General features: G+C 54.9%; 6 protein-coding genes across 6 annotated transcripts; 2 read left to right on the top strand and 4 right to left on the bottom strand.

The window, feature by feature from the left end:
* Window positions 1–4,471: 4,471 nt before the first annotated feature.
* On the bottom strand, window positions 4,472–5,737 carry PLICBS_002147 (uncharacterized protein; the record flags this gene model as incomplete). The annotated part of the gene is made up of 2 exons (XM_018321777.2): window positions 4,472–4,773; window positions 4,828–5,737. 2 exons carry the CDS (start codon window positions 5,735–5,737, stop codon window positions 4,472–4,474), a joined length of 1,212 nt encoding a protein of 403 aa, XP_018179256.2.
* A 1,796-nt stretch (window positions 5,738–7,533) lies between these two features.
* On the top strand, window positions 7,534–8,463 carry PLICBS_002146 (uncharacterized protein; the record flags this gene model as incomplete). The annotated part of the gene is made up of 1 exon (XM_018321776.1): window positions 7,534–8,463. The coding sequence occupies one exon, from the start codon at window positions 7,534–7,536 to the stop codon at window positions 8,461–8,463; it is 930 nt and encodes a 309-aa protein (XP_018179255.1).
* Window positions 8,464–8,658: 195 nt separating this feature from the next.
* PLICBS_002145 (uncharacterized protein) lies at window positions 8,659–10,429 on the bottom strand (the record flags this gene model as incomplete). The annotated part of the gene is made up of 5 exons (XM_018321775.2): window positions 8,659–8,830; window positions 8,885–9,051; window positions 9,104–9,710; window positions 9,769–10,283; window positions 10,340–10,429. The coding sequence occupies 5 exons, from the start codon at window positions 10,427–10,429 to the stop codon at window positions 8,659–8,661; spliced, it is 1,551 nt and encodes a 516-aa protein (XP_018179254.2).
* Window positions 10,430–12,225: 1,796 nt separating this feature from the next.
* On the top strand, window positions 12,226–17,640 carry PLICBS_002144 (uncharacterized protein; the record flags this gene model as incomplete). The annotated part of the gene is made up of 13 exons (XM_065599963.1): window positions 12,226–12,438; window positions 12,537–13,074; window positions 13,146–13,375; window positions 13,444–13,732; window positions 13,798–14,031; window positions 14,083–14,945; window positions 15,004–15,166; window positions 15,229–15,633; window positions 15,685–15,996; window positions 16,058–16,724; window positions 16,788–16,868; window positions 16,922–17,242; window positions 17,391–17,640. The coding sequence occupies 13 exons, from the start codon at window positions 12,226–12,228 to the stop codon at window positions 17,638–17,640; spliced, it is 4,566 nt and encodes a 1,521-aa protein (XP_065456035.1).
* Window positions 17,641–18,008: 368 nt separating this feature from the next.
* Window positions 18,009–19,523, bottom strand: PLICBS_002143 (uncharacterized protein; the record flags this gene model as incomplete). The annotated part of the gene is made up of 3 exons (XM_018321773.1): window positions 18,009–18,527; window positions 18,579–19,154; window positions 19,212–19,523. 3 exons carry the CDS (start codon window positions 19,521–19,523, stop codon window positions 18,009–18,011), a joined length of 1,407 nt encoding a protein of 468 aa, XP_018179252.1.
* A 2,347-nt stretch (window positions 19,524–21,870) lies between these two features.
* On the bottom strand, window positions 21,871–22,515 carry PLICBS_002142 (uncharacterized protein; the record flags this gene model as incomplete). Its single annotated transcript, XM_018321772.2, has 1 exon — window positions 21,871–22,515. One exon carries the CDS (start codon window positions 22,513–22,515, stop codon window positions 21,871–21,873), a length of 645 nt encoding a protein of 214 aa, XP_018179251.2.
* Window positions 22,516–22,602: the final 87 nt, after the last annotated feature.

Below are 22,602 nucleotides of genomic sequence, written 5' to 3'. Positions count from 1 at the left end.
ACACGATCCGTCCGGGCCGAGAGCTCCTGTGTCGTCGATGCGTCTGGGGCCTAGATCGCGCCCGTACCATCACGGTACGGCTCGCTTGCGCGGTTCGCCAAATTGCTCAAGAGACTCGTCGTCTGCAGCTACTTGAGCTGCATCGTTAGAGGCATAGGGCGAGCCCGCACATAGCCACACGGAAGTGACGCGGGAAGCCAAGTCCTGTCGCCGCAGCAAGCATCGAGGCGGGAATCTTGTCATGGCAGAGCCTTTTCTCCTCTGGACTACCCCAAGCGATCCCGCCAAGTAAGACGGACGGTCTGACTACTGGGCACCAAGACCGCCGTAAGGCTGGGCATTTTCTGGGCCGGGGAGGAGCGTTAGCGCTGAGACCGGACGGTTAGCAGACAGGGGCTCGAAGCTTGACCCTCCCCTTGACAGGCAGGAAGCCCCCGGCATCTCTCCGCGAGCCGCCCGCGGAGCCGTCCCCACTGATGCCGACCCTGGCTGGGTGGGATTCACGCTACGAACCAAGTGGCAGCGCTGCGGCGCGGACAGGTCCGGCACGGGCGGCTGGTGCGGGCGCCACCTCACATGGCCCTGCGCCTCGGACCTTTCCCACCAATTGTCATCATGGCAATGTCCTCAAAGGCGTGCATCCTTGGAGGATGTGATGGCGCCTTGCGCATGCTTAGCAAAAGGCTCCGTGGACCGCGACGGTTGCGCGCAGACGCCCCCATGCCCGGCAATGAGGCATCCCACGGCAAGCTAAATTCTCACTGTGGATCGCCTCCATCCGCCATCGTGCGCAGGTGAGTTATCGGGACTGAGTCGCTCGACACTGACCCGACCTGCCCAAGAGAGATCTGGTTGCGTACTTCCTTGGCTTCAGCTCATGCAGACCAAGAGGCGGGATGCGTGGAGACGTGGCAATTTGCGTTATCCGTCTGAGATGTGCGGCGGTTAGGGACTTCTCAACATGTCTATGACACGGCCAGGCCGGCATGAGCAAGGCCAAGATGGGAGACCCCCACTGCCGATTCCAGGTGTCAACGGTCGTCGAGCCGTGCGACGTGACACAGCAGCCAAAAGGTGCGAGATTTCTCATGTGTATGCACGGAGTGAAGCAGTTCACGGCACGCTACGGCCCTCTCGGTACCAAATCTCACAATCAGTGTGTCCTGTCGACTTCTCAATCGCGAGTCATCGGAATTTGACCGCGCTCGTGTCGGGACCGGAGGTGGGCGAGCAGCCGTCATAGTGCGAAGCAAATTATGGGAGTGGGAGCCAGGCCGACTCATATCGGGTCAGCGGCACTTCTTCTACCCCTCGATCAGCGTCACTTTTGTGCCAGGCGGCTACAGATCCGGCGTGCGAGGTTCACCTGTCCAAAAGCAGACTCTATGTCTGTTGGTTCACCAGGGAAGTGTCACTACGCGCGTCAACGTCTGCGCCCGGATCGCAACTTTATCTTCGCCAAGCGACCCGTCAAGCAACACAGCACCAGGGGATTGGCGCACGAAGTCTCCATGTCGTTGGGGGTGGTCCAGCCAGGGTCCTGGATGATCGACTGCTCCTGATTCTAGAAACTAGCTCGTTGTGTTACGCAGACGAGCCAGGGGAGCCGTCCTTTAGCAGCACCCGGATCCTATGTGTGAGAGGCTTGGCCATTCTTGGAACCCTTCCTTCGCCGTCCGCACCATGGCGCGCGGCAGGTAGACTTGCGATGATGTTTCCTCCACGATGTAACCCCACTGCTCGCGCTGCGTCGACTCGGCCCAAATGATGTACCGATACCAATTGGCGCGGATGCGCGAGTTACGAGTGCTTGTATCCTGCCGCAGCATCGCTGACCGAGCGTCAGGATGCGTGTGAGAATTTGGGTAGGGTCGCACCTAAGGCATCCCGCAACCCAGTCTAGGTCCTCGCATCTTGCCTCTCAATTTCATGGATGCTCCAGGGTGGCGTCGGAGCTACCGGCACGCACTTCGGCATCGAGATCTGTTGCATGTCTGTAAGTCCGGGTTTCGACAAGTTCAGGCGGCAATGCCGCGCTGACAACTCCAGATCTGGTGTCGTCATTGCTGCCCGCGCACGGTTCGAATTGATGCAACGAGACCATGCTGCCTTGGTCGGTATTGGTAGGCCTTAGCGAGTGAGCCAGCACATCTTTGCGCTCATGACGGGCGGCTTCAGCATACCATTGCGCTGGACGCGCAGCGTTGCTGACCCTTCGCTGACAGCGAACCAGGCTGCGTCGTATCGGCATCCTTCAGGATTGCAGCCTACTATAACTATAGGCTGGCACCTTTTGACCTGGGGTGCACGCAGTAAAAGGCCAAGCCCGTCTGGCCGCCAATCCCCGCCGTTCCCAGCGCATCCCTGACCAGGATAGTTGTTTCGCGAGCTCAGTCTCCTGCCTGCGTCCCTGCATACATAACGAAAGATATGTCAGCGGCTGCCCTTATGATGTCGGATGTCTGCCACCTTATATGCCACGACGCAACGTAACTCTGTCTGCCAAAATTAGTCGTCAGGCTGTTCTTACTCAGGCCGGCTGCTTTCACAATGACCAAAGAAGATTGGACGTTGGTAACCGACCGCAGCCAGAAGAAGAGGATACAGAATCGAGTTGCGCAACGCACATACCGTAAGTTGTGGCCAACAACAGCTGCCCACTGCAACGATACTCACATAGACGCCAGGCAACCGGATAAAACAAAGGGTAGAAGAACTTGAGAAAGAAGTCAGCGAATACAGACGTCGTGAGCAGGAGGCGGAAGGGAACAAAGACGGCGACGCTAGCGGGAATGGCAGCAATGTTGCCATCCAGAGCAATGCCGGAGACAACCGCAGGAGCCCCGGGAGAGACAAGGACAGTTCAACTGGACCCAGCCATTCCAACAGCACCTCGACCAGCAGAGACCAAAGTACCAGCAACAGCAGCGATAAGAGCAACGACAAGGGTGGCAGCAGCAGCAGCAGTTACGTTTTGGATATGGAAATGACGGATGGGGATGCGCGACCCAGTGACATGGGAGCAATGCTGCAGCCGGGAAGCTCGGCGATACAGCCCCAATGCTTGACGCAACAAGGCCACCCGCGATCGCAGATGCACCCGCAGGTTGCCTTTGCACCCTTTCCTGGCTTCGCCTCTCCGCCTTTGTCCCAACCATACAGCCTTAGCCCGGACTGGGGCTGGTCGAATGTCGCCAGTGGCATGTATCGGGAGACTTTGAACCAACAAGGCTTGACTGGTGAGCAGCTCCCGCGTGGACTACTACTGCAAGTGACTGAAGGGCTCGAATAAGACTGACATTGCCATTCGCAGGTTTCACTGGCCTTGGTGCAGGCAGGCAAAGCAGCAACGAGAACGGTGCAGCGTCGGACGGGTCGTATCAAATGTCATCTGATCCGTCTTATTTAGTTCGACCGGGAGTACAGGAACATAGTCATATTCCGACACCAGATGGGACCATGGATATTCCAACAACCACAGCAGAGCGATCCTCAGACGGTGGCTCCATTGGAGCCCCTAGCCCAGCCAGTTCAGGGAGCGTTTCCAGCAGCACGCCTAGGCGAAACCACAACAACATTACCGTGGACCCAGCGTTGAAAGACAGGCCATTGGAGGAGAGATTTGAGCATCTTCGTCAATGCATGGAAAGTCTGGGCCTTGGAAGCTTCGATGAAGCTATGGGACAGTACTATACCGCAGACTTTGACCACGATTCCGATATATCACGGGATCAGCGCAACAGCAGGCACAGCGAGCTGCCCGTTTTATTGGCCAAACTACGTACGAACGCAAAGGATTGGTCACAATGGGAGGCGCATGGCTACCAATACGAGATCATTAAGTCTGCGGAGACTATTGCTCGTGCCGAGAGAGCTGAATGCGCCGCATCGCGGGCTGCGTGCGCAGACGTCTTGGTTGAGATTGAGAAGCTGCCCACCGAGACAGAGGGGCTGGACAATGCCTCGTTATCGAAGGCGTTCCGCCCTTTGACGAAACTGTTTCAGGATAAGGTACGAGACCAGCCCTGCTCGCTACACATGAATGGCCGTGGTATTGATCGAGGCTACTTAGGTCCCTAAAATGTGGGCGTTGACCGAGTCGCTCGTGGGTTCCGACCAGAGTGCGAACCAAAGGCAACGCTGTTATACTTCACTCGCCATTATGTTGCTTCTTTGCTGCTCCGACCAAGTTCGAAAGCCGCAGATGACGGCGTTGATTGGTAGCTGTATGGAGATCGCCTACGGCAGTTAAGCATAGGCAGGGTGTTAGAACAGCCAGCGTGATACATTCCTGGACATGCTTAGAGAGGCGCTTGGGATAAAACGACATAAAGGCGGGGAGTATCGACGAGCTTCATTGGAACTCGCATTTTCTGTTGTTCAGCGTAGAGCACTATATACGAGTAGCGAGTACTACTTTTTTTGTGGCGCGAAGCGACGCCGCATCGACAGATCTTTCCGAGGCCTTCATTCACGAATGCGTCTTACCCCGACGAGTGAATACCACGTGCAGATCCTCCGGATGCAGCATACCGAGGTCCTTTGACTCCCGCACCAGCTTGTTCCCGTCCTCGCCTGGCGCAAACGCCACATCGAATTGGAGGATGATCTGGGACGCAACCACCGCCAGCTGAATGTATGCCAAATTCTTGCCTATGCAGGACTCTGATCCGGCCAGGAACGGCAAGAATGCGTCCTTGTGCTTGATCATTTCGGGCTTCGAGTACCATCTTTCGGGCACAAATTCGCTGCATCGTTCGTACACCTCCTCGTCTGTAACTGCCCGTCAGAGGTGAAACGAAACATACAATGGATGGAGTCACATACCTAGGCCCATGACGTAGGGCGGCATCTGGATTATGGTGTCCCCTGGAACGTGCTGCTCACCAATGTGGATTCCCTCGGGGGGCGTCTTCCTGAAGAAGCCAGACGGCCCAGGATAATGCAACCGCAGAGTCTCATTGATGCACGCATGGAGCAGCTGGGCCTGGCGGATGTCTGAGTACGAGATCAGGTTCGGGTCCGATACAAGCGGCTCCACCTCCTCCCGCACTCTATCAACGAGGCCTGACTCCTTGCAGAAGCGATAAAACATGTGAACCAACGTCGTCGATGTCGTATCGCTGCCTGCAACAATCAACATCCGAGAGTCGCCTTGAAGCAGCGGCAGTATCGCCCGCTTCGTGTCCGTGCTCAGGCGGTCGTAGTGCTCGATCAGGGGCTGCATCATGTCTGCGTGAGCCGTCTTGCCCTGCTGTTGCATGCGGTTCTCCAGCTGCGTCGCCGCAAAGGCTGCCAAGCCGCGACTGCCAGAGCTGGACTTGGGCATCGTCGCAAATACCCGATACAGCCACGGCGGCAGGGCGAAGCCTTGGAGATGCAGACCGTCACCGACCACCTGAAGCGCCCAGTGCGTCTCGCCACTTGCGAGCATGTTGAACGATCCATTGAACACAATGTCGCACATCATGTCCATACCCCAATACCCGAACCACTTTGTGACATTCATCGGTTTTCCTGCCGAGGCATCGATCTGGGACGTGAGCAGGTCGTGAAACTTTTGTAGACGTGAAGCGTAACCTCGCAGGGCCTTGTCGCTAAATGCCGGTGCGAGAATGCGACGTCTCCTGTCGTGGGCAGCCCGGTCCCGCGTTGTGTTTGTGGAGATATACGGCATATCCTGGCCGTACCAGGCTGATTTGGTGCATTTCGAATTGGCTCCGAGAACGATCTTCATGCCGTCTGGGTCGACAACGGACAGGTCGTTGGGTCCAACGCGAACATACCGGCCATACTTTTGATGTAATTCATGCAGCTTCCGGTGTCCGCGAAGGTCGGAACTCAGATATACGAAGTATAGCTTGGATAATCTCGCAGCGAAGGGTCCTGGAAACCGATTCAAGGGGTTGAAGAATAGTCGGTAAAGAAGGACACTGCCGGCGAGCCCTCCGAGGTATAGGAAGAGGAGCACCGACGTGCTCGAAGTGACGGCCAAAATCGATGTGGTGGTTCCCTCTCGTGACCACTTGAAGGCCCAGAGAGAAAGCGATCCAGCCAGAAGTAAGGCTACATATCGCCAGGGGTAGGCGTGCCTCTCCCCATGCTTGAAGTACAAGAGGTGCGTCCCGACTCCGCCGATGAGGGCTGCAGCCTGTTCCAAGGAGGTTGGCATCATATGGCTCTTGATATGGAACACTCAGAAGCCAGATTTGGAAGTCGCGATGTGGTGTTTAATTCTGATGCGACATCAGCTGTTTATGGCACTTGAACGGGATGAGTTCCGTGACCCCGATGCTGCCGGTCCAGTGTAGTTGTCAGCGTTCGTTCGATTGGCCAGTTGGCTTCTCAGAACTTTGGCACTTTACCCAAACTTTCGTTAATTGCCTGGGAAAATAGCCAATGCAGAGCTCCTCAACGAGGAGTGCCGCCACTGTGCCCCCTGACAGTGTTGAGGCGTGGGTGCGCTAAGGCTGTGCCTGGATAGTCAAGCACCGTCGGCGCCGACGGAGTAGAGCACGAAACGTGATAATAGGTGACTGTCCCATGTCCAATGAACCAGCGAGATCCTCCTCGCTTAAAAGGCTCTGTTTCTTTGCGAATGACATTTAAGCAGTACATCCACCATCTTAACCTCCGGTGGCTTCTGTCGAAGCATGATTTCGAATTCGACTTGCGTATGGTTCATTCAGACACCAAACTGTACTCTGGCTGGCAAATCCCCGACCTGTATTGAACTACCTACGGACAGACGCATAGTAACAGAGCGTTCTGACTAATGTGATCAAGAGCTTCCACGGCGAATATGGGCATGAAGGTGAAGGAACGAACACGCCGAGATTTAGGGTATGTCCAAATGAGCAGGTATTTTGGCGCTGCGCCAGTCACGGCACGGGCGATTCCGGCTCTGCGCTGCTCAACTACAGTGATCCTGAGACAAAGGGCTCAATTTAGCCTGCACCTGGCTGACTCTGCTGACCATGCCGGCCGTGCTGACACGGTTGACATACACCGCTCAGTCCGCTGACGATGCTGACCATTGAGACATCATTGCTATTGAAGATTATGGATTAAACCGATTTGCTGTCGTCCATCCATTCAGACCAGGCTCCGTGTATAGGTATAAGCCAGCTTGTGAATCAGCGCAAGGTTGGCGACCACAGGGACAATTGAAGGGAAGGCTAGCGGGCAACAAACATGCGCACGACGGAATAGCCCTCCAGGCAGTTGTATGAGAGCTGGCCACTAAGGTCCCCACGTAAGCCATTCACTACTGGATTGATGATCGAGTTGGTCAACGGGCAACGAATGTCTTTGCCCAATGGCGTCAAGTCAGTATTCGCGGTAATTGGCACGCGCCGTTTTGCACGTGCTCTACCAAATGATGTGCAATCAGTCGATGTTGCTTCAACCTGCAATCAGCATTCCACCACGAGCCTACGATCATTGATCCGCATACGCGCCTACAGTAGACCTGAACGGGCTCGCCTCCCATCGCATGACACGACTTCGCAAGTGCACTCATCTACAGTTACAATGGATCGGCCGCAGTGGCCCGGAGGCTTGATTGCGCAAGTTCATGGCTTCGTGTTCTCTTGGTGGGGGGTCATTCTCCTTCTCGCCATCATCAATCTCAAGTCTTTTCCGGGTATATGGACGATACGAGCCCTGTACCACATGAAATCCTCATTCAATGGCCAGCTACGACAAACAGTTGCATCGCCGACAGCCGAAAATGCACAGCGGAGGGTGCCCAAGACGCCCAAGACTGGTGCGACCGACACAATTGACCACCACCCACTCTTCCAGCCAGAGATAATATCTTCGCATGTCTCTCCCGCCGAGATTGACTTCAACATGCACAAGTCCAACTCGACCTACTTCACCGACCTGGATATCTCACGTATCAAGCTGGTGGGCCGCATCATGGCGCCCGCCTGGCCTCTCGATCGGATGCACGTCGAGTATAAAGGCCGCGACGGAGAAATGAAGCGCGAGCGAGTCAAGGGACGACCAGCACTTGCACTGGGTGCCACTTGTACGTCCTTCAAACGCGAGATGAAGGTGTTGGCGCGATACGACGTGGAGTCCCGAATTCTTGGCTGGGACTCGCGCTGGCTGTACATTGGTTCCTGGTTCGTGAGCAGGAAGGGAGGTAAGGGCAAGGAACAGCTATTTGCTTCCAGCCTCTCAAAGTACATTGTCAAGAAGGGGCGAATTACAGTGCGACCCGAACAGTTTCTCACAGAGTCTGGCTGGATCCCTCCCCGGCCAGAGAGCACAGGAAATAGCAAGAGCCTGGACTCGCTTCAGGCCAACGGCCACGGTGCTACCGAAAACGGGAAGCATGATGCTAAGGACACTTGGACGTGGGAGGAAATCGAATCGCACAGACTAAAAGGCATGACTACCGTGGGCGGATGGGCAGACGCGGACTTGCGCCTAGAGCAGGCCTATTCCTCTTGAACAGCGGGTTAACCATAGTATCGTACAATTATGATAAATTTGAAGACTTTTATTGGGCCATTTCGCGGCCTGAAGGCAGCAGTAACTCTGATATAGCGTATCTAGAGAGCCCCGTGCATGTGGGGATTCTGATCAATTGGCCGTGGGTGCGATCGTCCCCTCGGAGAGCTGCTGCTTGCGGATTGGATCGATGCATCATGCCGGTGCAGTATACCTGCGAACTGGCTTGAGGCGAACCATCAGAGGAAGCTTCTCCCACAGAGTGAAGGACTTCTGGTCAAGCCAGCCTTGTTCGGGGTCAATCAGCTCGAGGTCAAAGTCTAGGAGCAGTCTCGCCATGATCAAGCGCATCTCCACATTGGCAAGACTAAGATACGTCAGCTGTGAACTTCAGGCATGGATCATACAAACGGAAACGTACGATTTGCCGAGGCAGTTACGAGGACCCGCGGAGAATGGGTTCAGGACCGAAGTATTGTCCTTCTCGAATCGCGGGTCACCAAGAAAGCGCTCGGGCACAAATGAGTTGGGCATCGTGAAGTTGCTATCAGAGTGATTTGCCGGCCACTGGGAGACCGAAACGGATGTCTATAGTCGGGTTAGTGAACGCACAACGAGACGAAAGCCACTATTCACATACTCCTCCGGGTATCCAGTGGCCTCCAATCATGTCTCCGTTGCCTGGCACGATGCGCATGAACCCCGCAGGACTCGGGGGGTAAATGCGCAGCGCCTCGGAAAGGGCGGCGTGGAGGTAGGGCATGTTGCTAACCGCCTTGATGGTGACCTCAGACGGGTGGTTGAACGTGCCACGGACCTCCTTCGTGAGCTTCGCGAGCTTTTCCGGGTTCGACAAAAGCATGTAGGTGCACCCGGACAGCAGCGTAGCAGTTGTCTCGCTACCCGCTACAAGCAGGATGTTGGCGTTGCTGTCAATCTCGTCACGGTTCATTCCCTTTGGCTCGTCCTTGAACTTCTTGATGTGGGACATGAGGTCGGGATGCGACGACTCAGAGGCGAGACGTTCGCCTACTCGGTCGAAGACGAACTGGTTAAACTGCCGGCGCTGCTCGAGCAAGTTCTTCGGTGCCAGACGCTTCACAATTGCCTGAAAGAATGGGTATCGACGGATGGCGCTGTTAAGAGAAATGGCCCGGACAGACTTGAAGAGCATTCGGACCCAAGGGTGGTAGTCGCTGTCCCGAAGGCAGTTGAACGACTCACCAAATGTCATGTCGGCGATGATGCTGCGACGGATTAGCGATCGGCAGCTCGCTTTGCTCATGCTCCGTGACGCGGACTTACTCGAAAGTGAAGAAGTTGAACCACTTCACCATGTCGACATCACCTTTCGAGTCGTTCTCCGTCTGCTCATGGAGCCGAAGCACGAACAGTTCCACATACTCCTGGATCATTGCCTCCTGCTCACGCAGCACCTTGTCGGAGAAGGCTGGCGCAATCATTTTGCGCATGCGCGGGTGAGCCTCAGCGTCTGCTTGAAGGATGGACCATGTGTTGTTGTACGGCGCCGCAAACCACCGTCGGTCCTTCAGGTAGGTTCCCTTGGTGGCCTTTTCGCCATTGTGCGCAGCGTATACATCCTGCCAAACATTGGAGATGAATGACACCTCATCTGGGGCAATGCGCACAACATCGCCGTACTGCTGGTGCAGGGAATGAAGCCACGTCACGAGGTCGCCGCGCAACTGATTGCGCACATACGGAAGTCTGCTACAGGCGGCATACTTGGGGCCCGGGATGCGGCTAAGTGGGTGGAAAAAGACCAGATACAGGGCGCGAACGTAAAGATACAGGAGCGACTGTGGGCTAGATCAGCGTGGTTTCGACAATTGGAGCTCTGAAACTGAGTGCGTACCAGAGCAAAGGCGCAACCAGCGGCTACGCAAATATTGCTGACTGTTAGGTGCGTGAACAGCTCGGATGTGCTGGCGTGGATGGACGGCATGTTGTTGAGCCGCGCTACTATGGACGATGAAGATGCTCGAGAACAAAAATTCACGGGTTCAGGCCAATTAGTCGCAGCGCATTTCACATCCGTTGATATGCCAGACTCAATCCGACCATTTACCACGAAGACTGGACCCAGCTTCCGATCATTACAGTAACCATACGTCAAATTATTCCATCCACCACTTGATGGCTCTGGTTGGCAATGGCCATCTCTGAGTAAGTACTGTTAGCAGGGCCAGGCCTACAGTTGCTTACGTGGGAGACACAGTCGCTGTGTGAGGCCTGCCAGGGGGCTAACAACAGGTGACTGTCTGTTTGCTACACAGTCTTGCCTGCTGTCTGGCAACTTTTGGCAAACTCATCGGAGAGATGCTCAACATCTCAAGCAAAGGGGTCGACAATGCCAGTGCTCGTGTGAGATGCGCACCTGGAGGATGTCTGGGGTATTGCTCATGAACATTGGCGTTTGGTCACCTGCAATACCGTGGAGGGCTGTGTACGCTTTACAGAGGGGCCAGCCAAGCCCACGAGCGCATCGGTGTGGTGGAACGGTCGCAACCAGCTGTTCTACCGAAAATCTTGCAATCTGCATTTCCGGAATGGCTATGGAGCCATGCGTCGTACAGCTAGAGCCTTGGCCCGTGAACATCAAGCGCAGCTGTCGTTCTGTCGTGGACTGAGATTGAGCAGTTCCAGCTCCCCTATCTCCACTGGTCTAGGGACAAGCGACGCTGACCTGCAAGTGCTTCGAATGGGAACGAGAGATCAGACGGTGGCAAAGGGGGTGACGCAGGCTAACTCGGTAACCGCCGGCTGGCAATGACTCGCCTCTTGATTCTGCACGCTGAGCCGAAATGTCCAGAATTAACTTGAATCCGGCGGTGTTGGTGGTGATGGATGGGTGGGCTGGTTGGGTGACAGTGATAAATGCACGGCCCCCTGCGCCCGCCTCGCCGCATCCACGCGCATCTGCAAGTCGGACTTGGCCCAGGTTCAAGGGCTCGCTCCCTGTTCGCTCAATGTTCTACAAAATGCCCGAGGGGAAAACATGGGCTTCGACCCCTGGCTTGACGAAGGTGCACTCATATCACCGGCCTCCCCGACATCTGGCCGTTCCCTGCCGGCAAGCATCAACAAACGCTGGGCGTGCTGCAGGCGTGCACAATACACATCGGCTCTGCTTCTAGCGGCAAGCGCTGTACTAATACCTCTTATTTCCTAATCTGGTGACGCGCGATCCGGCACAGGGGCCCACTAGCCTCTCATGTACTCTACATGGCTGAGTGTCTCTCTGCGGGGACTGTACGGGCGAGCTGGGTACGCGTCCGAACACCTGAAGTTCGGTATGCGGACAGAGTATCGCCAAGAAAGTACCGGTACGAACGATGCATGTAGATCCCCTCGACAAATCCTACGTCGGCCAGGAGCTCGACGGCGCCGGCGCGGCGCGATGCCGCGGAATCGAGCGCTGCAAGGTTCGGTGCAACACATGACTGGGCAGGGATGACAGCTTGAGTGCGGAACGGTCCCTGGACGAGAGGCTCCTGCGATGACATCGGCCTGGCCGTTGAATCTGCTCCTGTCGGTTCGTTGACACGTGCGCTGCCTGTTTTTGCTACTCTGTCGAGCTTGCGATCCAGGATCACGATAACGAGTCCCTTTCTTCGGCTTTGGCCACGAATTCACGAACTCGGAAATCTCCGTCACAGGCGCCCATACTGCAGACAGCATCGGTGAGGTCTGTCTCCTGTATTCCGTCTCATTTTGTGTGGCTCTGTGTAGAGTCCGACAATGTCGGCAGAGGCGGCATGTTCAGACGACTCGTTTGGGCCCTGGGCCGGTGCGACTTGTCGTGGCGGCTTCGACTTCACACTCCTCTTTGAAGAGACAATCCTTTCGATTCTCCCATCCGTTCTCGTCATCGTTGTCGCGCCCATTCCCATAATACGGCTGGCGAGAGAGCCCCCAAAAGTGCGAGCCAGTGCCCTCGACTGGTTCAAGAAGGTATGGCGTCACCCCCTTCATCTTGCCGTATGCTGTCTCGGATGGGCAAAACGCTCATTACCCACGCGTCGGCTAACATCTTGCGACCTTCCGAATAGATCTCGTCGATATGTTTTATTACACTCAGCGCTGCTCTGGTCGGCCTTTGGGCGCGCAACTCCACCATCACGCAGACGCGCGCGTCAACCCCCAGCGCCGTCCTCACATTCGTGCTGTCGCTTGTTTACGTCCTGCTGTCAACCATCGAGCATCGCTTATCGTTGCGCCCGTCATCGGTCCTTAGCTTCTACCTGGGCTTATCCGTCCTATTCGACATCGCCCGGACGCGAACCCTTTTCATGCTCGAAGATGCCACTCACAGCGCCATACCACCGGTCTTCGCCTCGAGCTTGGCGCTACGAGTCGTCATGCTACTGCTCGAGTCCACTGAAAAGCGCTCACTTTTGCTCGCCAAGTACGACAACGCTGCACCGGAAAGTGTTGGAGGCCCGTACAATCTAGGCGTCTTTTACTGGCTTAGCACACTCTTCTTCACCGGCTATCGCAAGATTCTTGAGATTGGTGATCTTTACCCACTAGATGATGAGCTGCGCTCGACAGGGCTGGCAAAGAAGATGTCAGATGCCTGGAGGAAAGGTATATGCTTCACACAACCGACAGATCAGCTCCAAAGGTCTGTGCTGACATTCTCTTCCAATCGTCGAAAGTACCCGATAAGGCGGCACCGAATGTTCTCTTTGCCACTTGGCTCAAGACATTCTCCAAGGCGATGTTCATGCCTGTTGTCCCCCGTCTCTTCCAGATTGGTTTCACATACGCTCAGCCTTTTCTGATTACGGCTGCAATCGAGCTTGCCGCAACCCCGCAAACGCAGCCATATAATAACAACGGATATGGCCTGATAGGCGCGTATATCCTTGTATACTCTGGCATCGCGGTATGGTCCACCTTGACAGCCTTCCGCCGTTGGCCACGTTCAATGTCTAATAATTGCGATTGCCGTAGGTCTCTGTTGGCCAGTACGAATGGCGCAACTACCGTGCTGCAACGATGATGCGCGGGAGCATCATACCACTGGTCTACGAGAAGTCCCTGATACTTGACTCATGTTCCTCTGCGACATTTCATCCCACCGCCGCACTCACGCTTGTAAGCACCGATATCGAGACGATAACCTCCGGCCTGGTCCAAATACACGAAACTTGGAGCAACTTGGTCGAGATTGGCCTAGCCATTTACTTGCTGGAGCGACAGCTGGGTGCTGCCTGCGTGATGAGTGTTGGTTTCGCGATAGGTCGGTCATTCGACGTGATTCCCTCCTCGTGACAAGGGCATCTGCTGATATGTGTCGCAATTCAGTCGTCATGGTCGGTACAGTTTTCCTCGCGAGGCCAACTGGCACACATCTGGCTGCGTGGATACAAGCATCGCAAGTCCGTGTGATAGAGACATCAAAAGCGCTCGCCAGCATCAAGTGGCTCAAGATCTCTGGTCTGACTGACGTTGCCTTTTCCGTCATCCAAAAATTGCGAAAGCAGGAATTGGTTGTATCCGAGAAGTTTCGGTACCTCCTCGGACTGTCACTCATATTGTGTATGCCACTTTCTATCCGTCCCTCTTGACCTGGCTAAACGACATCAATAGCAATATGCACGCCCATCCTAGGCCCTCTCCTTACCTTTGCCGTTTTCGCTGGGATAGCTGCCCATGGCGGCTCAACATTGACAATAGCCAAGGTCTTTACGGCTTTCTCGATCATTGTGCTTCTCAATAGCCCTCTGGCCAAGATTGTGCAAGCGCTTCCACAAATTTCCGGATCTATCGCATCTTTCCAGCGCATTCAAGATCATCTCAATGCAGAAGAGCGACATGATCCTCGGTCGACGACCACCGGCACCAGTCCTGAAAGCAACAACGGTTCCCAGCAAACGCTGTCCGATAAACAAGCGACTGCTGATGGCGACACTATGATCTCTATCTCAGGGAAATTCTCATGGCGGAGTGAAACTCCTGCTCCTGGAACCGGAATCACTCTGGTCACAGGAAGCGATGAGGGACACTTGGCCGACACTACGCCTGACGCGAACGGGGACTCTCGCGACGCCCCAGTCATCGACATATCCCCTCGCCTGGACATACCCCGCGGCGCACTGACACTAATCCTCGGTCCTGTCGGATGCGGCAAATCTACGCTGCTGAAAGCACTCCTAGGCGAACTCTCGTCGTTTGATGGCGTAATTGAGGCCAAGTACTCGGGAGCCGTCACATACTGCGACCAGAATCCCTGGTTGCCGAATGAAACTGTACGAGACATTATACGTGGCAGATCAGCTACCGACACGTCCGATGCGGACAGTTCCGAGAAAGCAGATCACGACGAGGACTGGTACCGCGTCGTGGTTAGCGCCTGCGAGCTCCAACGAGACATGCAAATTTGGCCACGGGGTGACAGGACGCCTGTAGGTTCCAAGGGAATCTCGATGAGCGGTGGCCAGAAGCAGCGATTGGTAAGTCCGCGAAGACATGGGAGCACTGGCTGTGGATGTGGCTGACCTCCCAACCTAGTCCATCGCGCGAGCTGTGTATGCCCGGCGCGCGCTGGTCATTCTAGATGACGTTTTCAGCGGCCTGGATGCAAACACTGAAGACGTCGTGTTCGAGAACTTACTGGGCAATTCGGGAATTCTTCGCAAGGCGAACATGACAGTCGTTCTCGCCTCGTCGGATGGTACGTTAACGTTCCGGACTACTCCTTGTCTTTCTGTCTGGCTGACCTGATTTCTGCTCCAGTGCGCCGCGTCCCCTTTGCCGACAAGATCGTGTTACTCAATCAACACGGCCAAGTGCAGCACACAGGCACACCAGGGGACCTCAAGCAGGTCGCTGAACTGGGATGGGCCGACCGGGATCTGGACGCGCAGCAAGAAAAGCCAGGCAAAGACGAACTCAATCACGAGCATGGCGAATACTCCGAAAGCGCACCCGAGAAGCTGCGGCGGTCGCAGACCAACCACGGTGCGGACAACAATGCCGCCGTACAGGAGGTACTGCAGGCCGTCGAATCCCAGGCCGACACTGCGAGGCAAATGGGTGACTCGGCCGTCTACAAGTTTTATGTCAAGTCTGCTGGCTGGCTCACCATCACAATATTTGTTATTGCGATCTGTGTCTACGCCTTCTGCGACTCTTTCCCCAGTAGGTCCGCCAGTGCAGTATGACAGAGGGTTCGAAGCTAACAATTTGCAGGCGTATGGCTCAAGTGGTGGGCCGAAGCAAACGAGAAGAACCCAAACTCGGACCTGGGCAAATGGCTCGGTGTTTATGCAGTGCTAGGAGTTGGCGCCGTTGCAGCGTGCCTCATCGGAACATGGCAGCTCTTCATCATCACGATTAACCGGTCTGGGCTGTACTTCCACAACCTTCTCGTTGAAACGGTATCCCGGGCGCCTATGATGTTCCATTCAACAACCGACACTGGCATCACCGTAAATCGGTTCAGCCAGGACCTGCAGCTCATTGACATGGAACTCCCGTCTGCCGCACTGGGAGTCGTTATGGGTAAGCCGCCAGCAACATGACAACCCTCCACTGATCACTTTCTAACTGCTAATTGATGTAGCACTGTCGTTCGGCATCGCTCAGTTCATTTTGGTCTGCGTTTCCTCCAGATATATGGCGGCTCTGCTGCCATTTCTGCTCGCAGTGCTGTACGCCATTCAGCACTTTTACCTCCGCACCGCGCGACAGCTTCGACTTCTCGACATCGAATACAAGGCACCGCTATACACACAACTCATGGAGACCATTTCTGGTGTCGTTACCATCCGGGCCTTCCGATGGGAAACTCAGTCTACAGAAAAGGCAATGCGAATCCTAGATACGTCACAGAAGCCCAGCTACCTCCTATTTTGCGTGCAGAGATGGATCACCTTCGCTGTCAACATGGTCATCATGATGCTCGCCGTCATCCTTATTGTGCTCACGACCACCCTACGCGAGGCGATTGGGCCAGGGTACGTTGGCATTGCCTTGAGCAACATTCTGGCATTCAGTGCAACGATGCAGGCAACAATCACGAGTTGGGTGACGCTCGAGATCGCATTGGGAGCGGTAGCCCGAATTCGAAGCTTTTCGATGCAAGTTCGAAGTGAGGACGACGAGGCCAGGGACGGCCTAGCAAAGGCTGGCCTGGACGCGCGGCTGGTGCAGCCCACTCCAGAGACTGTCGGAGAACGGTGGCCCAGCCAAGGGCGCATAGAGCTCGATAACGTCACGGCGTCATATCCGTAAGTCAATGCTGTCAAAGCCAGAAATATCCGGATGGACTCGTGTCTAACCTCACACGATAGGTCTTCTGGACGAGTATTGCACAACATCACGATGATCATTGAACCAGGGCAAAAAGTGGCAATCTGTGGGAGAACGGGGAGGTATGCAACGCATGTGTTGTGGTAGTCTCCAAATACTGATACGCAACCTACAGTGGCAAGTCATCGCTATTCCTTAGCCTTCTCGGACTGATCGCTCAAGACTCTGGTTCAATCACCATTGACAGCGTGGATCTGGCGACCTTGCCGAGGGAATACCTACGGTCGCAGATCGTTGCAGTACCACAAGAGGCCTACATTCTCGACGGCACCGTGCGACTCAATGCTGACCCGTATCACAACAAAGAGACGCTTGGGAGTACAGACCCTCCTGACTCGCGTGATGAGCAGATCATCGACGTACTGAAGCGAGTTGGCTTGTGGGAGAAGATTGCAACTCGTGGCGGCCTTGACATGGTCATTGACGACAAATTCCTGTCCCGAGGACAGGCCCAGCTAACGGTGCTTGCGCGAGCAATGCTTCGGAGAGACGAAAGTCGGGTACTATTGCTTGATGAAGCAACCAGCAGGTACAGTCGTTTCCTCTCAACCTTGCAATGTAGCCCGAAGCTAATCGGCTTGCAGTTTGGATGAGGCAACCACAACACTGATCGACGAGATTGTGAGCACATGGTTCAAGGACTGGACAGTCCTTGCCATCGCGCATAAACTCGACGCGATCCTTGACTACGATCGTGTAGCAGTCTTGGATGCTGGTCGTCTTGTCGAATACGATCAGCCACGGGAACTTCTGCAGCGGCCAACATCCATCTTCAAAGAATTGTACCTGCTGTCGACGAACCAAGCGTCACTCTCGTCTCCAGACTCTAATTAATGGCAAAGAGAGTGCATCTCAAGCCATTTACACTCCTTCCACGTCCATGTGAGAGGGTTAGCTCTCATCCAGTCGTGATGGCCCGTACCAACCACTCACCAAGTCAGTGCTCCTCCACCTGGATCTCTCTCTCTCACACACACACACACACACATTGTACAATATATAGAGGAGTTTATCATGAAATATGTATAATATACTTTCTGCTCATCTCCGCCGCGTACAAGCGCGTCACGATGCACTTCTCATGCTAATTTCTTTAGTTGGCATTGGTCACCAGACCACATGCAAACACGAAGTCTCCTGATCATTTCATTTCAATACTACATGTAATAGTTCAAGCAAGCTTTAGTAGCGACTATCGCAGCCTAGCCACGCCAAACAGCCTCGAACGTCATGAATGTACCGGCAACTTCGTCGCGAACAATCTCAAACCGATCATCCGCTGCCTTGAAGAGATCCGTCATCTTCTTCGCCGCCTGCTTGGTATGTCCAAACAGCGAGAGCGTCTTGAGACTAATCACATTGCTGTATTTCAGAAGCGAGCGCGGCATCACCGCGGCAGCCTCGGGCCCGACGTCCACCATCAGATCCAGGACGAGGACACGAGCCCCCGGCCGGAGAGCAGGCACGAGCGCCTTGATGATCTTGACGATGTCCTTGTTGGACCAGTCGTAAAAGACCCACTTGAAGAGGTAGATGTCGGCCTGAACGGGCTGAGGGGTGAAGAAGTCATGAGCGAGGAAGGACACTCGCTTCTTGAGCTCGTCGGAGATGTAGCCGTCGTCAAATTTCGGTTGGCAACTAGGCAGATCCTGGACGATGATCTTGAGATCGGGGAATTTTTCGGCAAGAGGCACGTCGTCGTGACCGCCAGAGCCACCAAGCTGGTCAAACATTAGCCGCTTGATTGCACATGTCAGAGCCGAACAACTTACATCAACGACGGTGGCTTTGCCAGCTCCGGCCCAGTCAAGGGCCTCGAGAAGCGCACTTTCTGCGCCCATTTTCTCCTTGGCCAAGCGCAACGACTCGACCATATCTCTCTGTCGCCATCCCTTTCGCTCACCCTCGCCATCCCGGTCAAGCCAGTCATAGTAGTCCTTGTACTCACCGAGCGGACCGCCCTTGTTATAGAGCATGCCGAATGGCGTCTCGCTAATCTCATTGGTGAGCTTTTCCTTGCCGAGGAAGTTCTTCTCAAGCGCGCGGTTCAGGATCGAAAGTGGCCCTGCGAGGCCGTCGATGGTGAGGTTGACGATGATCCGCAGAGTGGGATCCTTGATCATCGCAGCGGACCGCGACGTGTGGCGGATGCGTGAGTTGGGGTCTCCAATTGTCACCGGCTCAAAGATGCGGTTGCTAAAGGCATAGGGGAGGATAGCCTCAACCGCCTCCTGCGGAAGGCGGACTGCCTTGGCAATCTCGGCAAAAGAGGCATCACCGTCCAGCGGGATCGCATCCCAGAAGTTGAAGTAATTGAGGATGTTGAGAGTGGCCGAGTCCGCCATGGCCTACAAAATCTCACCATCAGCTAACGAGGGAGCCCTTTGTTTCCATTGTGAACGCACGTTTTGGGCGACATCTGTGATGCTCTGGGAAGCTCCGTGCACAAGGAACGTCACATCATTGAGAAGGTCCAGCAGAGCAAATCGCTCAGTTATGGTCTCGGGAGGAAGCTTTGAATAGTCCTCTTGACACTCCGGTGCAAAAGTGGGATCAGGGATGTTGTTCTCATCCATACGCTTAATGAGCTGTTGAGAGCTCTCGATAAGCTTCTCCAGTCGCTCTTTCAGGGACACAGGGGCGGATGTCGGGGCGGTGGGGGCGTCGGTGATTCCGGCCTGCGCCGCAGTGGTGTCGGACTGAACGTTGTCTCCCATGGTGAGTAGCGTGCTGTCAGTTACACAGATGAAGCTGCGTTTACGACGAGATGTTTGACCGTTTGATGAGCTTCCAAACTAAAACTCTATTATAACTAACTGCCGGTAGATCCAGCCCGTTGGACATGGACACTAAGGGTCGGTAGTCATTTCCTTTACATATGCGGAGCCTGTCGCCTGTCACAGTCGTCTGCAGCAACACGGGGGCTGTCGCGACCGAAGGGTGCGTGTTTCGCGTTGCAATGGACCAGTATGTGGCCTGCGAGGGACCACTAATCTACTATGGCAGCTCCAATTGATGTGACGAAGTGGCAGCCTGCTGGTGGAGGCCGAGGCTGGAAGCGCAAGACCTCCTGCAAAACGGTTCCATCCTTCGTGTGACATTGAATCGCCAGCGGTGCGATAGACATCTGGCGAGTAATGGTCAAGTTGCACTGCGGCCAGATTGCTGTTTGTGTCCTGCTTAATATCCTCTGTGCGACATTGAGCCACTGCGCAATCGCAAGCGCTTACTGTCCATTGGCGAACTTCGAGACACGCCGCGATATGGATAGAAATGGGACTCTTCGTTTAGTCACTCTATGATCGCACTTCTAGTGTAAATGAAGCGTCCTTTATGTTGGCACGCGTTCTCTTTGTTTTGCTGTTAGCTCGGGCGCACTGCTGGCATCAAGTAGCTGGTTGAGATCGCTGGTGGCCTCATCCAAAAAAATCCGATCACTCCTCTTGGGTCAACTATACTTTGAAGCGCGGGAGCACTTCAACGTGAACGCCTTGCTTTTGTCGCATGGAAACTCACGCCTATTAGAACTGCCAGCTGTGGTGTGTTAGCCTAGGAACAGACCGTGCTCATGGTAAAGAGGGAAGAGTGCATGCAGTGTCAAGGTCGTGCGCCCGGACTGGAGCAATGGGTCCGCTGTACCGGCTTTTTGTGAGAGCAACCACTCCGACCGGGGACGCATGTTCGTGTTGGAGATGGACCGCGCAAACCTGGCAGCAAACAAGGCTCACATTATGTAAATCACTGTCTCTACACTGCGTACAACAACGCCTTTGGTTCATTTGGAAATGGCTGGCTTCAGCGTCAGGTTGCCTGAATAGACAACACAAGAGCCTGGTATAGGGTATCATCCGACGTTACAGGCTGTTCGTGATATTTTTGTCTGCCACCCCCGCGCCCTCCAGCTCGTTGGCCCGCCAAAATAACCCGTGCAGGCGGGTCTCCAGTTGCTTGGTTGCCACCTGGAAATGCAACTAGAACGAGGAGATAGCGACGCTCTAGTTCTTCTAGAGAGATAGGAACCTGATGTGCATGGCTGATCATTGGATTCACCAGACGCCTGGTGGGTGAAGTACACGCTGCCCAGGCCAAAGATCTATTGAACGATCTCTGAAGTTTTCAGTGGACTTCCCCGAAGGCTGGCTTCTCCCCCGCATCACACCCCTGCGACCCGGGGTTGGGCGGGCAATTCAGCACCCTTGACAAACAGGGAATCTGAGAGACAACAAGCGTCATGCCGTGACATCATACCGCCCACCACGAAATATGAGACACATCACATTGCCGTTCTTTTCGATGCTGTCACCACTACAGGCAGAGAATGATCGTGATTGCCTACTCACCTTGACCTCGATCTAGTGGCAAGTACTTTAAACGGTCGCCGCCCCCAATCTGATCGGTGTCTGGGTGAGAAGCGTTTTGGCACACAACTGATCGACTTGACCCACGCGCCAAGGAACTTGGCGATGCTGTTTCGGCTTCAACTACCAGCCTGCGACAAGTCTAATTTCACCCTGTCTACCCGACTTGATAGCCCATCCGTGCCACCCAGGTCGATTCCAGATCTCAAGACCCTTCCTCACTTGCGACAACCAATATCCTGCCGTCAAAATGCCCTCCAGCGACCGAAAGTCTGGGGACCATGGTCATCGCGACAGCCCTCGTTACAACTCGATCAGTAACAACCCTGACACCTTTGTCGGTCGGATGGCACCACCGGATCCGCGACCCTCCCGGGCCGATCCTCACCATCGTAGCCATCGGAAGAGCAAGGAGAAAGAGAGTGGAGGCTTCGACTGGGGTGAAGGCATTGCGCTCGCACTCATTGGCGCGACGGCCCTCTTTAGCATCGACAGGCATTTGGAGAAGAAGCGAAATAAATAGGTGGCCACTGTGTAACGATGCATGATGAATGAACGACACGAACGAGTCATGAGGTATAAGGTCTGGCGCAATGGCTTTTCATACGATGTACCATACCCGGGAGCATAAAGAGGGCATTACATGTACGTGCGCGAGCGTGCTTGATTGCTTCAATACTTAGGCTGTGATTCAGCAACTCAACTTCTAAACTGCTTCCACCGACAAACTCGCTGTGACCTGTCTCTCGATGGCTGACCTCCAGCTCTCCAAACTCCGTACTTCCAACCCTTCGACCTTGGCTTCGTCATCCCACACGCGAAGCTGGCACATTTCACGGCACCAGGCACCAGATCCGAACTCGTCCCTCTCCGATCCGCTCATGGGACCACCTTGATAGGCCAAGCTCTTCTTGCTCGCGTCCGACAGCTTGCTGTAGTACTCATCGTCCACCGCGCAAAGGTATCGCTTCGCAGCAACGTGCGACTCGACCAGCCGAGCCACCTTTGGCTCGAAGCCTAGCGCCAGCAGGAACTTGGCCCCGAGTGTCTCGTGACCGACTCTGCCGACGCTGCTAGTTGTTGACTGCCCGCCAAGATTCTGCGCTCGACCGCCGGTCAGGGACCACAGGTCCTTCGCGGGTGCAAACTGTCCAATATCGTGGAGTAGGGCCGCAACTTGGGTTGCCTCATCGACAGGCGGCGAGGCGACCGCGGCTTGGTTGGCCGCCTGGAGGGAGTGTTGCAGCTGGGAAATGGGTTCGCCGATATATGGGGTATTTTCCGAGGCTTCGAGGACACCTATAATGTACTCGGCAACAGAGGCCGGAGACAGTGATGAGGGGACGCCCATGTTGACAGATGTTGACATTGACCTTCATGTGCTTTCCGATCGCAGAGATGCAAGAAACGTGGAATATTAGAATTGACAAGCTTGGTC

This window comes from Purpureocillium lilacinum (genome assembly GCF_023168085.1).
Source record: "Purpureocillium lilacinum CBS 284.36 DNA, scaffold_2, whole genome shotgun sequence".
NCBI classification, from domain to species: Eukaryota; Fungi; Ascomycota; class Sordariomycetes; order Hypocreales; family Ophiocordycipitaceae; genus Purpureocillium; species Purpureocillium lilacinum.
The sequence above is the reverse complement of the archived record's forward strand: the minus strand, read 5'-3'. Positions and strand labels throughout refer to the sequence as shown.